Consider the following 14797-nt stretch of genomic DNA (forward strand, 5'->3'; position numbering starts at 1 on the left):
GGTGACATCAGTATGTTGCTGGGTAAGATTAATCCACTGATGGGTATGCTGCCCGATGATCTATCATTTCTCCAGAAGGTTCTTAACCCAGTCAAGCTGACAATTAAGATTAACTGGCACAGACCAAGAACTCCTTTGGGTCCCAGTGTCTCTGTCTGTCAAAGAAGGAGAAGTGAAACCCTCCTTCAACATCAAAGGCCTTGAGTCTAGCTTGGACTTTGCTTAGAAAGAAAATAACCCATTTCCCTTTGGTATTTTATAGACCTTCAGACTCATTTGAACATCTAATAGCTGAGAAAGAGAATGGAACTTTCCAACCCCAGAACTGGGATGGAAATGCTGCAGCACGGGAAGGAACCACAGCCAGCTCAAAGCCACACAAGACCCCGCTCCTCTGACGATCTAATCTTATCTGCTGCTGCTGCCTTTTATGTTCCTTGTATTCAGGCCAAACTGAACAAATCACCTGTCCCAGAACACACCCCACATTCCTCTCTACTGCCTGGCTGCCTGGCTCTGCTCCCAACTCCTGTCTTCAAAACCCATTTTAAATACACCTTTTAGGCCAGGTGTGGTGGTGCGTGCCTGTAACCCCAGCACTCGGGAGGCTGAGGCAGAAGGATTGTTGCAAGTTTGAGGCCAGCCTGGGCTACAAAGTGAGCTCAAGGCCAGCCTGAACTGCATAGCAAGACCCTGTCTCAAAAAAAAAAAAAAAAAAGAGACAAAATAAATAAATAAATAAAAATAAATAATCCTTTTTTCAGGAAAGCCCCTCTAACCTCCTTCCTCAGACATTACTAGCCCTGGCCTTTGCCTACTGTGATGGTGATTGTGGGATGGCATTTCTTGGCCATGTTAGCAACTGGAGTCCTTGAAAGTACTGGGAAACAGAGAGCACATCTGATTTACCTCTCTGTAGCTGAATTCCTTCCCAGAAGGGGTTAGCACAAGCCCTGCGCATAGGAAGTACATTAAATAGAATAATAAGTGAGTGGCTAAGGAAATTCATTCAACACACAGTTTCAGGCTGCAACACTCATTCTTTCGTGAGCACAATTATTTCACATCTGTTAAGGGTAATAATTTATTCAAGGAAATTTATATCCAGAAAAATACACATATCCTTAATATTTTACAGATTAGTTCAAAAGTTTGCAGACTCCCTGGAGGCCATCTTTGGTCCTACTATTGTCCTAGGAACCCAAGTTAAGGACCTTTAGCTTCTGGTTAAAAAGCATATGGAGGGCTGGGGATTTAGCTCAGCGGCAAAAGCGCCTGCCTGGCAAGCGCAAGGTCGTGAGTTCGGTTCCCGGTACCGGAGAAAAACCAAAAAAAAAAAAAAAAAAAATCATATGGAACAGCTGGCAGTGGCAGCACACACCTGTGACCCCAGCTCCTGGGAGGCTGAGGCAGGAGAAACATCATGAGTTCAAGGCCAAGCTGGGCTACATAGTGAGTTCAAGGCCAGCCTTAATTACATAGCAAGATCCTGTCTAAATAAAATAAAAAGACAAAGCCGGGTGTGTTGGTACATGCCTGTAATCCCTGCACTCAGGAGGCTGAGGCAGGAGGATTGCTGTGAGTTCAAGGCCAGCCTGGGCTACAAAGTGAGTCTGAGGCCAACCTGAACTGAATAGTGAAACCCCATTTCAAAAAGACCAAAATAAATACATAAATAAATAAATGAAAAGACAAATAAGCAAATGGAACAACTACTATATGTAGGCTATGGATCATTCATGTTAATTCAATAAATACATTAAATACTTACAGCATTAATGCACGGGCTAAGAAATTTATTTGTTAATCCACTCAATTACCCATCCAGTGTTTTGAGCTTTTACCATGTGCCGCACCCTGAGTTGTGGACAGAAATGAGCAAGAAACAATGTGACCTCTATGCCCTTGAGGCCTCATAGGCTAGCAGATACCAGACTGGGGTCTTGTCCTCTCATTCCCACCCTACCCCAGGTCCTAGCCCGTGAGGAAGGATGAAGGCTGAGGTATCCTATCATGATGGGAGGCCTGAGTTGGGCCACAGGTACGTTATCCCTCCCTCTCTGTCCTCCCTCCCTCTCCACTCATGACCCCCAGTCCTGCCACCCATGTGTTTGACTATAGGGCAGGGACTGCTGAACCTGCTGAGTGAGTCCAGTGAGTCAGAGGCAACTCAGGTGGGCAGGAGGGCAAGCGGGCAGAGGGAAAACCAGTGGCACTGGGACCATGGCTCTGACTGTGTGTGTTCGGAGACTAACAGGGCTGCCGGGCACCCACGACAGACAAGTAAAGCTCAGCTTTCGAGGTGAGGCTGCCAAGGGTCCTCTAAGGATTTGTGGAGCTAGATTTTCAATTCTCTAGACCTCGAACCCAATTGCTGGCCATCTCTGCCGCTTGTCTTTCTCTTTTACCTGATAACCCTGACCCTCTGCTTCTTTCCCTCATTTTCTACTTTTTTTTTTAATTGTGAGGGATTAGGCATGGTCCCCAACGGCGGGGGAGGCAAATGATTTTTTGGGTGACAAGGAGCTGATAACTGATTAGTTTCAGTTCTGAACAGGCTTTACCCAGAAAACAAGGAAAATTCACTGTGGTCGAGAAACAGATGTTGGCGAGGTCAGTATAGTTGGTTTCTAAGTGGGGAAAGCTGGTCTGTCTTGTTTCGGGTCCATCCTTGGGATAAGGGACTCATTCCTGGGACTGGGAAGGTATAGTTCTAGGAAGTGGAGTCGGCCTCAGGTTTGAGAAGTCAGAATCAGCTTGGAACAAGTGATTTCTAAGACGGAGGGGGACTAGTTCTTGATTGGTAGTTAGCTCCAGGTCATCCCTGGTTTGGAGTCATCCCAGCTTGGAGGGTCAGTTCCAGGTTTGAGAGCTCAGTCCTAGCAGTAGCTCCAGGTTTGGAGGATTGGCTTCTATTTTAGGGTTAGGAATAGGCTCTGGACTGGGGTCAGGACCAGCCCAGCTTTGGGTGTCACAAGGTTTTTCCTAACCCCAGTTGTTCCGCTGGCCTCACTATGGGGCTCCACTGCCCGGGGAGAGTTTGTCTGTGCAGGTGTTCAACTGCAGCCGTGTGTTCAGCCCCAGGTGAGTGGGCCTGGGGCAGTCAGGGGTCCAGGAGGGGTCTGAGATGGCTGGTGCCATTTCCCTGGGTCATTGTTCGGTCTCTTGCACTCTCTCAGGCTTCTGGGGACCCTGGTGATCTCCCTGCAGCAATTACAGAGTGCTGGGCATTTGGTGTTTCGTGAGGCCCTGGTGGATGAGAAACTTCGAGTGTCCCCGGTGAGTCCCAGCAGTCATCCGCTTGTCTTCTCCGGGCCAGACTCCCTGTAAATAGAGGGTTCCGTTCAACCTAGGGGAAAACTCAAGAACCTACCTAACAAGGTCCTCCAGCCAGCGCTCTGCTCACTGCAGCCCCTGCTTGAGTGCTATATGGGCTAAAGCCAGTTCAGCATGGGGCCCGTGGGGTGTGGCAGCGGGGAGATAAGGAGCTCCCAAGATGAACCTGGTTGGATTTTCCTGGTGTTTCACAGAAGTTCATATAGAAGTGGAACTTCATTCTCAGATCTACTACTTTCCATCTAAGAAGCTGGATAAGTTATTTAGCATCTCTAAGTTGTCTCCTCACTTACATAATGTGGAGTCATAAGAAGTGTTGAGTTTGTCATTCAATCTGTAAGTGTGTGGGTAAGCACCTAGATAATAAACCCATTACAGTGCAGAGTACTGGGGATTCACTGGTGAGCGGAACCCGATAAGGATTTGCCCTCTTGGAACTCCCCAGCTAAACAGTGGGACAAACATGAAGCCAATATTCACACACACAAAAATGTAAAATTGCAGCTACTGGGTGTTACAAAAGAGCTGGCAAAGGGCTGAAACAGCATCTAACAGCACTCTGCGATCTAGCAGGGGTCGCAAAAGGTTTTCCCGAGGAAGTAGTGTGCGAGCTTGGACCTGAAGCATTATAAGCGCTGAGAAAGACCAAGAATGTTCTAGGCAGAAGAAACAGATTATGCAAAAGCCCAGTGCCCCGAGGGAGCACAGGCAGGGTGCAGAGCAGGAGTACAACCTGGAAGCTGGAATGAGATGGAACTGGAAAGGTTGGCAGGGACCATGCTATGCAGAGCTGTGAAGCCCACAGTAAGGGATTGGCCGCTTTGAGGCAATTTGCACATTAAATTCTTAACAAAGTTATGAATAGTTAACATTAATGATCATCAGAGAAGAATCATACACTACCACAGACGCAGGCAAGGAGGGTGTCTGCAGGTGGAGTAAAAGCCAATGTCCTTAAAAAAAAAAAAAAAAAGCCATTGTCCTTTGGGCTCTTCTGGCCCCAGCACTTTTTTTTTTTTTTTTTTGTACCTGGTGTTGAGGATCCTCTACCACGGAGCCACATCCCCAGCCCAAAGCCCCAGCACTTTGAGGGGCTCTAAGGCACACGTATCTGGCTTCAGATCCAGGTGGAGCTTGACCTGAAGTACCAGCCCCCAGAGGGCGCTGCTGGAGTGTGGGCAGAGGAGGACTTTGGGGCACCCATCCGGGACAGGTAACCCCCGCTGCAACCTGAGCCTGGTGGTCCCAGCCCAGGAAGGTCCAGGAAAGGGAACAGTGGCACCCCACTCGGTCTGCTGGATATAATGATTCGCAATCCGCGCTGGCTGGCTTGCGGCTTTGTCGTCAGGCTTTCCTCTCTGTTTCTCCTCCTCCCAGCTCAGAGTTGATCATCTCCAATGTGGGCTTCCAGGAGCTGGAGTAAGTATGTGGGGATGACCTGGGGTCAGCAGGGTCACTCTTAGGGAGCCAGTGACCTGGAGTTAGTTCCAAGGTCTGGGATCAGGACTGAATCAATTCCAGGGTCACAGGTCAGTTCTGAAATTGGAATGAATTCTGGAATTAGAAGGGTCTCCGGGTTATTAGTGTGTCCTGGGATCAGGCCAAAGGTCAAAGGTCAGAACTAGGGTCACTGAAGTGAGAAATGCCCAGAAATGAGTGACAGGTCCCAGGCATGTCCTGTGAGAACCTTTTCTGTCAGGCCTGGGGAGGCCCGTTTGGAGCGGAGGGCAGTGGCTCTGGGCCGCAGGCTGGCTCGAAGCCTAGGCCCACAGGATGATGAGGAGAATGAGCTGGAGTTGGAGTTGGAGCTGGAGCTGGATGAAGAGCCCGATGTGGAGCTTTCCGGGGTTGTGTTCAGCCCCCTCAAGAGGTAATTAGAACCCACCCAGCCCTGCTCCCACACCCTGCCACTGAGTCAGCCCCACTGCTCACACATGTGAGCCCACTCCCATCTACTCTCACGAACACAGTCCCAGAGCATGGGTGGAGGGTGCGTATCTTGGGGTCAAGGGTCAATCACTCATAGGCATAGACACTGCCATGATGAAGGTCAGTCACACTGGCTCAACACTGGTAGGTGATAAAAGCTTGATGAGGGCAAATTTTGCAGTGTCTCAGTGCTTAGAACAGTGCTGGCACATAGTGGGTGTTCAATAAATTTTTGTTGAATGTACGGATATTATCAGGACTCCAGGAATAAGTCATATTCTGTATGTAGATAAGTCCCAAAGGACTCAGAGGGAAGAGGGGACCTCCACTCCAGCGCCAAGCAAGTGTGTGTGTATTGGTGGGAAGGGGGAACTGAAAGCTGACCTTAAGCTTTTCTGCAGCCGAGCCCGTGGCCTGGCCTACCGGGACCACAACCAGGTGTCCAGAGCCCAGGACTTCCAGGTACTGCTTTCCTTCCAGGCCCTACTCCTCCTGTATCTCTTGCTCTGTGTGCACACTTTCCTCCCTCTAGCCTGGCAGGTCTGGCTTCCTGTCCTTGCCTTTCTGTACCCCTTAGGTGGGAGTCACCGTGCTCGAGGCCCAAAAGTTGGTGGGAGTCAACATTAACCCCTATGTGGTTGTGCGCGTCGGGGAGCAGCGCCGAGTTACTGCCACACAACGTGGGACCAATTGCCCCTTCTATAACGAGGTGGGCGCGACCCAGCAAGAGAACAGTCTGGGAGAAAGGGAGGCACCCAGGGAAGACCCGGAGGGGGCGCGGCCTGGGCCTATGAATGGGCGGGACTTATTGAGGGAAAGAGGGAAAGAGGCACGGTGGAGTTGTAAGGACCACCTTCTCTTCGCTAGAGGCTGGGCCAACATGCCACGGGCCCTTCACAGCTAACCTCTCACTCCCACTTCAACCCAGTATTTCTTGTTCGAATTTCATGAGACCCGGCTTCGCCTCCAAGACTTTCTACTGGAGATCACGGTGAGGAGGGGAGGGCACGAAGGTTTCCATCAGAGAAGGGGGGAGGACCCGGATGTGGTGGCTCACGCGGGCAATCCCAGCACTCTGGAAGGCCGAGGCAAGAAGATCACAAATTCAAGCTCAGCCTAGGTGACTTATGAGATCCTGTCTCAAAATAATAAAATAATGATAATGATAATGGTAACAATAGTAATAATAATAACAAAAGATTGGCGATGTAATTCAGTGAGAAGGCCCTGGGTCCAATTCTGAAAAAAAGAAAAGAAAGAGAAAAAAAATAAGGCCGGGCGTGGTGGTGCATGCCTGTAATCCCAGCACTTGGGAGGCTGAGGCAGGAGGATCACTGCAAGTTTGAGACCAGTTTGGGCTACCAAGTGAGCTCAGGGCCATCTTGAACTGCATAGAGAGACCCTGTCTCAAAAAAAAAAAAAAAAAAAAAAAAGAAAAAGAAAAGAAAAGAAAAGGAGAAAGAGAGAGAAGAAGAAAAAAACTAGATGCCAAAACTCGTGGACTAACATCACTTTCCTCCAGGCTTTCCACTCGCAGACCCTTCCCTTTATGGCCACCCGGATAGGCACCTTCAGGATGGACTTGGGCATCGTCTTTGACCAGCCAGGTACCGAAGTGTTCCCTTATTGAGACTCATCTGCTCAGACAAGGGCCCCCGAAGTGTACTCTGTAGGTCCCCTTGTGCCCAGATGCCATCTCTTGGGAAGGCTGACCTTCTACGCGCCCCAACCGCTGTCCAACGCTCAGGTCCCAGCCTGCGACCGCCCAGTGTATCCGGCTGGTGTTCCCTGACCCCTGGCCTTTCCCACACTCCCAGATGGCCACTTCTACCAAAAATGGGCTCCTCTGCATGATCCCCGGGACACCCGCGCCGGGACCAAGGGTTTCGTCAAAGTCACCTTGTCCGTGAGGGCGCGCGGGGACCTTCCCCCTCCACTGCCACCCCCTGGCCCAGGGCACACCTCGGACATCGAGAAGTGAGCTGGGGTGTGAGGCGGGAGGGAGAGCGGGACGGATGTGGCTCCAAGCGCGGAGACGCGGAGCGGCCAGGCCTTAAGCTTCTCGGTGTCTCCCTGCCCCGCTCCCCCAGGAACCTGCTCCTGCCCCGCGGGGTGCGCGCCGAGAGGCCGTGGGCGCAGCTGCGCGTGCGCGTCTACCGCGCGGAGGGGCTTCCCGCGCTGCGCCCCGGGCTGCTGGGCAGCCTGGCCCGCGCCCTACACGACCAGCGCGTCCTCGTGGACCCCTACGTGCGGGTGTCCTTCCTGGGGCAGCAGGTAGGCGGCCCCGCGCCCGCTCCGCCGAGGCTCTGGCCGGCCCCGCGCCAGCCCCTCCCACCCGGCTTCTCCGCCTCCCACAGGGCGAGACTTCGGTGCGCAGCGAGGCGGCGGCGCCCGAGTGGAACGAGCAGCTGAGCTTCGTGGAGCTCTTTCCTCCGCTGACGCGCGGCCTTCGCCTGCAGCTGCGGGACGACGCGCCCCTCGCCGACATGGCCCTCGCCACGCACGTGCTGGACCTGAGGCAGATCTCCCACCCGGGGCGCGCGGGTGAGCACGTTAGGGTCCTGCCTCGGTCCTCGCGGAGCCTCACCTGTCCCCAGACTAGGGAGCTCACCCCCAGCTTTACAGAATCCCGCCACCGCCGCTTGTCCAGCGGCCGCCTCGGTCCTGCCCTTGCCGATCACTCGCGCGGAGGCAAGCCCCGCCCCCTCGGCCCTTCGCCCCGCCCCATCTGGCTCCGCTCCAGGGCTCTGGCTCCGCCCCTCGAGCGTGGGTCCACAGTCGTCCGCAGCTGTTGCCGTAGACTTCTCTGCCAGCACGCACGGACTCCCCTCTGCTCCGACCCCAGCGCAGGACTCGGAGGAGATAAGGGTGTGGAGCACTGAGGAGTCTAGTACCCACCCGCCCCGGGCTCCCTCCGAAGCCCTGTTCTTGTTCCTCACAGCGGGGTTTAACCCCACCTTTGGCCCGACCTGGGTGTCCCTTTATGGCTCTCCCCCGAGTGGGGGACTCCGGGATGGACTTCAGAGTCTCAATGAAGGCCTTGGCCAAGGCATTTGGTTCCGCGGCAGACTCCTGGTGGCTGTGTCCATGGAGGTGTTCGAAGGGAGAGCTGAATCTGATCCACCCCAGGCTCCACAAGGGTCCAAGTTGTCCCGGCTCACAGGAAAAAAGAAGAAAGCCAGGCGGAGCCAGGCCCCAGCTGGGGTTCCGCAGCAGCATGGAGACGCCAGCTCCAGGGCGGATGGGCCCGAAATTCCTAGTGCCGTGGAGGTGGAGGTGGAGGAGTTGCTGCCTCTGCCGGAGGTGGGGCTGGAGCCTCTTAGCTCTGGAGGGTGGAACCTACTCCCAGGCATTAAACGCCAAGGCGTGTGTGTGTGTGTGTGTGTGTGTGTGTGTGTGTGTGAGAATTTTGGGACCTGGGTGAAGAGTGCACTATGCAATGAAGTGTGCACTAGGAGGGAGGGAATTGATCAGCCAGGGAGGCCAAAATACCGGGGCTGCAAAGGCACAGCCCCGGGTAGGATGCCTGCGGTGATCTCTGGGTTTTGGTTACAATGACTTTCTCTGGGTGTTGTGGCCAAGGATAGTCCAGGCTTCTCCCTGGGGTCTGGGAGAGCCCTGTGTGATTCCCTTTCGCAGAATGCCCTTGCACCCTGTGAAGATTTCCTGCTTTTCTGCGTGCTCTTCGAGGCCACCATGATTGATCCTGCTGTAGCCTCGAAGCCCATCAGCTTTGAGATTTCCATTGGTGTGTGGCTTAGCCTAGCTCTGAGGGTCATGGGTTTGAGTGGTCACTCTTGTTGCATACCGTAGGTCCCTGGATGAGGGTGGGTACTGACTTGTATTGCGGCAGAGGCGGTTGAGGGAGGGGTCTGGCTCTCAGCATGTGGCCTAGGGCTTGCTGCTCTGTGGGTAGGTCATGCAGGCCGCAGGGAGGAGCAGCTGCACAGAGGCTCCAGGGCTGGGGAGGGAACCACAGACACCGTAGAGGAGGTGCAGCCTCTGCTGGAGTCTGAAGATACGGGGACCAGGCTGGAGGAAGAGGAGGAGCTGGGGACCCCAGCCCAGCGGCCTGAACCTGTGGATGGCAGTGGGTAAGTGTTCTGGGAGGCTGCAAGGAGGATGTTGGGAGGTCCCCAGGCACCCAGGATGCCCCCAAAGCCTCTGCTCCTCTCCATCTGGTCCAGCCCTTACTTCTGCTTGCCTCTGCGTCACCGCAAGCCCTGCGTCCATGTGTGGAGCCGCTGGGAGGATTACACTTGGCGCCTGCAGAGCAGCAACTGTGTGTGCAAAGTGGCCGAGAGGCTGGTGAGGGCCAGACTGGTGGCCATCAGGAAAGGCTGGGTCATAAGACATTGGAGTGACTTCACCCTCAGGAGGGAGCTCCAGAGAGAGCTAATGGCCAGCACCTGGTTGGTGCAGGGGCAGAGGGTGGTGGACAAAGAGCACAGCTCCAGGCAGACTAGGAAAATGGAACCATGAGTCCAGTGGAGCTACAGAAGGGCGGGACTAGAGGTGCTGTGGTGAGGGGGTGGGCTCCAGGGTCAGGGAGTGGGTTGGGGACCGCCAGATTCTGACCTTCTCCTGGGTGCTCAGGATCAGGGGCTGCAGGAGGTTGAGAAGATGCAGCGCAAGCCGGGGCTGGGTGCCCGCCTACGGTTCAAGCAGGCTCTGGAAGAGCTGGTGGCTGGGAGCAGGTAAGCTGACATCAGACCCCACAATGGCTTGTTATTCCGCCAGCTGCAGGGTGAGGGCGACTCCTGGGGGCTGTTTGGACTTAAGGGTGGCCGAAGCTCAACTCTTCACAGAAGAGTAAGGAGGTGATTGTCCCTATCAGTGGAGTTTGATGAAATTATGGGGGTAGGCTGCTCCCAGATCCTTAGGTGCCTTTGTTGACTTCTGCCTCCCATAAACTCCCTTCCCCTTGTCTCCTTGGAGGAAAGAGAAGTCTCACCTCCTCCAAGTCTGCTACTGGCCCACTTCTGCAACCATCTGCTCTCAAAAGTATTGATGGAGGAAATGAAGCAAGGATGCATTAGAGAGGGGTGTGGCGATTTTATAAAGGGTAAAGAGGAGAGGCCACTGTGAAGGTGATGTGAAGATAAGAACAAGCCTCCATATCTGTGCGGGTGTTCCATGTGTAGAGTGTTGGCATGTGCGAAGGCCGTGAGGTAGCAGCAGGCCGGGTGCATTTGAGGAAGAGCAAGGGAACCAGTGTGACTGTAGCAGTGTGAGCAGAGGACATGAGGCTGGAGGCGGCCGAGGGGAAGGACCGTCATGGGAGAGGCAGATCATGTGGGCGCCTCATAGGCCATTGTAGTGACCTTGGCTGCTTCTCTGGGTGACCCAGGGAGCCACTGAAGGTTTGGAAAGAAGAGATATGCTTGAGTCATGCTTATCCTTTGAGGATGAGTGGGGGTGTAGTGGTGTTAGGGACCAAGCGAGCGGGGTCACTAAAGTCAGCCAGGTGAGGGATGGTGATGAATCTAACCTAGGGTGGTTGCAGTGGACATGGTGTGTCAAGGATGGATTCATGAGAAATTGTGTCAGCTCAGAACTTGCTGATGGCCAGGCACACACAGGGGCGGAGGAGCATGTGCAGAGTCCTGGGTGATTCCCAAGACTTTGGCTTGCACAGCTGTGTTGATAGTGCTGTCGACTGAGCCAGGGAAACAAGAGAAGAAGGTCTGAAGTGGGCGGGTGTTAGAAGCTCGGTTCCGACTTCTTAACTTCAAGATGTCTGTTAGACTTAGAGGTGGACACGTCTGGCAGTCAGCCAGGGGGTTGAACTCTAGGGATGGTTTTAGGCTGGAAATACCAATTTGGGAGCTGATGTTATGTAGAGACTGGGTAAGATCGCCCTGGGAGCAGAGAAAGAGATCTAGGACCTGGAGAGCTCGGGCACTTAGAGCAGGGTGGAGGAAGGGGACCCAGCCAAGACCTCCCACCAGTACAGGCAGTGGGGTGGGAGGTGGGGGTGGTCACTTTTCTATCACAGTTTGCTCAACTTTCAGGGTCAGTGGACATGGCAGAGCCCACCCTCCCTCCTGAAATGCTCACTGTTGGTTTCCATGGCTCCACATTCCCGTTTTCCTCTTTTTCATTTATTTTGCTGCCTGCGCCCCTCCCTCCTTGACCCTGGACCTTCTAAGGTCCACGTGTGAATGTCCCAGAGCCTCACTGCAAGGCTGTCTGTTTGCAACCCCCAAGGCTCCAAAAGAGCAGCCACCTTTCATCTACCATGTTTTCCCCAAAATAAGACTTGGCCTTGTACTAATTTTTGTTCCAAAAGGGTTAAACAATAGGGTTTATTTCCGGGCGTGTTTTATTTTTTCATGCAGAACAATCTACATTTCATCATGTACAGAAATCTACATTTATTCAAATACAGTGATCTTCTTCATCATTATCATAACTCTTCAAACACTGAATTCCCAGCCTGTTTCTTGTGATTCCATTTCCTGTAAAATCATTGGCCCCAAACTCTCATGTCCAGCAACAGAACTGTCTTTAATTGAGCACTTCTTGTGCATGGAGCCTGCTCGTAGTTTTTTGGCAACACAGCTGTCAGTGATTTTACCCCATGAATTCTTCACCCGTGTCACGACCTCCTGCAGGCAGGCGGGGCTTCACAAAGTTTCTGTTAAATCAAGTGTTCGTTGAAGGCTTAAGCAACAGGAGTGGCAACAAAAAGGATGATAGTTAAGAATGAGAGCGTACACAAAAGCGATGGAAAAATTCCAGACACCAAAATTCATAATACGTTTCTTGATTTCACACAAATGCATTAAGTATATCCATTACAAAAACACAACATACTGAATTATGAAGATTCATATTAGACACAGCTACATCTATTCACTGTCAAGTGTGCATGTTACTTGTGTGCTATTTGTACTCTGATTGTCAGTCTTTCAGCAGTCAGTCTCGAGTTCATCTGTTTACATAGGCATTTACCTCTTGTCCAAAGGTGCCCATTTGGGTATTTACAAATGCTTAATTATAATTGATATTACATTTGTTTTAGCTTTAATGTCAGTAGTATTATTTATATTTAATTACATATTAATATTATTATTTTACAATTCAATACATCATCATGTGTTGCGGTGGACATACGAAATGTGTCTGCCTGGCTATCTCTCTTTTTTCTGGCTGAAGAGCTTAACTGGGGTCTTATTTTTGGGGCAGGGCTTACATTACAATCATCTCAAAAAATCATGCTAGGGTTTTTTTAATTTTTTTTTTGCTAGGGTTTATTTTTGATTAGGTCTTATTTTTGGGGAAATACAGTAGCATCCTTGCTTGATTTTTCTATACAGCACAATTAAACTATTTCTATTTTCATTTTACTAAAATTACTCTTTGGCAGGGAAATTTCAGTGATAGATTTACATATTTCACAGTTCACTCATTATTTATAGCTTTAGACGGTATAGTTTTCTTCTAGGGCAATTATTTCTGCCGCACCCAATTTCCCTGAATCCAATTTTGATTTTGACACTTGTTGGGAAGATTTGATTCTTCTTTCAATATTTAATCAATAGCAAATATTATAAGTGCAGTTTGGGCACTGGTCAGTCTTATTTGAGGCTGGTGAGATATGACAGAGTGTGAGTAAGGCGAGGTGTAAGCTCTGGGAACAGGGTTTGGTTAAAAAAAATCCTCTCGAGCTGGGGATGTGGCCCAGTGGGAGATCCCTTCCCTGGCACATGTGAGCCTGTGGGTTCATTTGTCAACACTGTAAGAAACAAAACAAAACAAAAACAGCATGAAAATCCTTGGAATCATTTACTTGATATACTTTTTAAAATTTCGATAGTAAAAAGTTTAAAAGTTATTTGGAGTCAAAGTAGGCCTAAAGTACCGTCTCAAAAACAACTTTATTGCCCAAGTGGTGGCACACGCCTGTAATCTAAGCACTCAGGAGGCTGAGGCAGGATTGAGGCAGGTTAGAGGCCAGCGTGGGACACATAAGGAGTGCAAGGCCAACTTGACCTACATAGCAAGACCCTGTCTCAAACAAATAAAAACATTTAAAAAAATTTAAGAGAAGAAAAACTATTTTACTTTACCCAGTATCTTACAGATGCCAGGCCCTGTCGAGAGAGGATACAGTGGGAATCAAAATGGAGTGCCAGGGGTGAGAATGTAGCCCAGTGGTGGAGTGCTTGCTTAGCATGCACAAAGCCTCGTGTTCAATCCCCACTACCATAGGAAAAAAAAAAAGTCCCAGCCCTTACTGTTAATTTAGCTGACAGATTAAGCAGTTTGTGAGGACAGAGAGTAGCAGGCGCTGTGAGCAGCGTGGTAGGGAAGGTGACATTTGAGCAGAGACCTGAATGAGGGAGCAAGCCATGCTGATAGCTAAGGCTGGACACTCTAGCATGAGGAGCAGCTAACAGAGGCACCGGGGTGTGCATGGACTTAGTGTCTTCATGGAGCAGCATAGAGGCTGAGGTGGCACAGGGCTGCACGGGAGAATGAGAGGCACATCTGAGGAGGACAGGGAGATCAAGGAGCCTTTTAGGCCCTTTTAAGGATTTTATGTTTTACTCTGAGATGAGAAGCCACTGGAGAGTCCTGAAATGTTCTGGAAGAGCATTGAAAAGACTGCTCTGCATGTTCTACTGAGAATGTGCTGTAGGGGCCAGGGTGAGCGGAGAAAAATTAGGAGGCTGTTGCTGTAATCTTAGGTGAGAAATGGTGGTGGCTTGGACAGGGTGGCTCTGGAGAAAGACAAGAGGAAACAAGCGGTCTGTGTCTGGGTTTTTTTCCATGGGTGCTGGGGTTTGAAGCTAGGGCCTCACGCATGCTAAGCACCTGCTGTGCCAATGCGCTCCACCCCAGCCCCAGCCTGATTTTCGATATTTTGTCAAGGTAGAGCATGAATAATTTGTGGATGGATTGATGTGGAATGCAGAGGGAGAAACAGCAGCAAAGCATGAGTCTTGAAATTTTGACCTTTCCATTTCTTGGGTGGAGGTGATCATGGGGAGCCTGCATTTGGGCTGCAGTGATCCAGATATCTTTAAGTCAGCCTGGTGGAGGCTAAGCCACAGATGCTCTGACTTAAGGAGGGATAGGAATTTCCCAGCATGCGAACATGTAGCTCTGATGCCGCAGGAGGCCTGGAGCAGGGCTGCGTTTCTAGCTGGCAAACTGGTGATACCAACCAAGTAGCCCTGGGAGTGGATGCTTAAATATTGGTGAGCCTGGGGGCTCAAAGGGGAGGCTGCCCTTGATGAATCTGGGTGTGGTCCGAATACAAAAGATTGTGGTCAGAAGAGGAAGGGCATCTTCCCTGAGGACAAGCCTGAGAGGCCTGTGCAGGAGGCTGGGGCAGGAGCCTGCTCCCAACAGTCCCTGCTGTCTTCTCTGAGTCCTGCCTTGTTTCTCGCTGCTCCCCACAGACAGTTTTGCCGCAGTGCTGAGTGCAGGACCATGACCCGGCCCAATGCCTTGGACAGAAGCCGAGCAAAATTGCTGACGCACAGCCTGGTACTGGGTGGGAGGAGGGAGGAGGAAAGAA

General features: G+C 51.5%; 1 protein-coding gene and 1 long non-coding RNA gene across 2 annotated transcripts in view; one reads left to right on the forward strand and one right to left on the reverse strand.

Annotated features, from left to right (window-relative positions):
- The first annotated feature begins 1723 nt into the window (after window positions 1-1723).
- Window positions 1724-14797, forward strand: part of LOC102010275 (fer-1-like protein 4) — a 34217-nt gene continuing 21143 nt past the window's right edge. Inside the window, exons 1-20 of the mRNA XM_013514202.1 lie at window positions 1724-2302; window positions 2558-2613; window positions 2996-3084; window positions 3180-3279; window positions 4458-4549; window positions 4714-4755; window positions 5036-5206; window positions 5667-5727; window positions 5843-5974; window positions 6194-6256; window positions 6788-6872; window positions 7083-7242; window positions 7356-7539; window positions 7623-7809; window positions 8207-8568; window positions 8905-9013; window positions 9182-9359; window positions 9453-9573; window positions 9862-9962; window positions 14679-14766. Of these exons, the coding sequence (XP_013369656.1) occupies window positions 2224-2302; window positions 2558-2613; window positions 2996-3084; window positions 3180-3279; window positions 4458-4549; window positions 4714-4755; window positions 5036-5206; window positions 5667-5727; window positions 5843-5974; window positions 6194-6256; window positions 6788-6872; window positions 7083-7242; window positions 7356-7539; window positions 7623-7809; window positions 8207-8568; window positions 8905-9013; window positions 9182-9359; window positions 9453-9573; window positions 9862-9962; window positions 14679-14766 (2460 nt within the window). The 5' untranslated portion in view covers window positions 1724-2223. The remainder of the gene's footprint in view (window positions 2303-2557; window positions 2614-2995; window positions 3085-3179; window positions 3280-4457; window positions 4550-4713; window positions 4756-5035; window positions 5207-5666; window positions 5728-5842; window positions 5975-6193; window positions 6257-6787; window positions 6873-7082; window positions 7243-7355; window positions 7540-7622; window positions 7810-8206; window positions 8569-8904; window positions 9014-9181; window positions 9360-9452; window positions 9574-9861; window positions 9963-14678; window positions 14767-14797) is intronic.
- Window positions 1780-4359, reverse strand: LOC106148487. Its single transcript, XR_001233982.1, has 2 exons — window positions 4240-4359; window positions 1780-3324 (listed from the first exon to the last, which is right to left on the reverse strand). It is a non-coding gene; the product is annotated as an uncharacterized LOC106148487 (long non-coding RNA).

This window comes from Chinchilla lanigera, unplaced genomic scaffold, assembly GCF_000276665.1.
Source record: "Chinchilla lanigera isolate Chin_1 unplaced genomic scaffold, ChiLan1.0 scaffold00021, whole genome shotgun sequence".
Classification (NCBI taxonomy): Eukaryota; Metazoa; Chordata; class Mammalia; order Rodentia; family Chinchillidae; genus Chinchilla; species Chinchilla lanigera.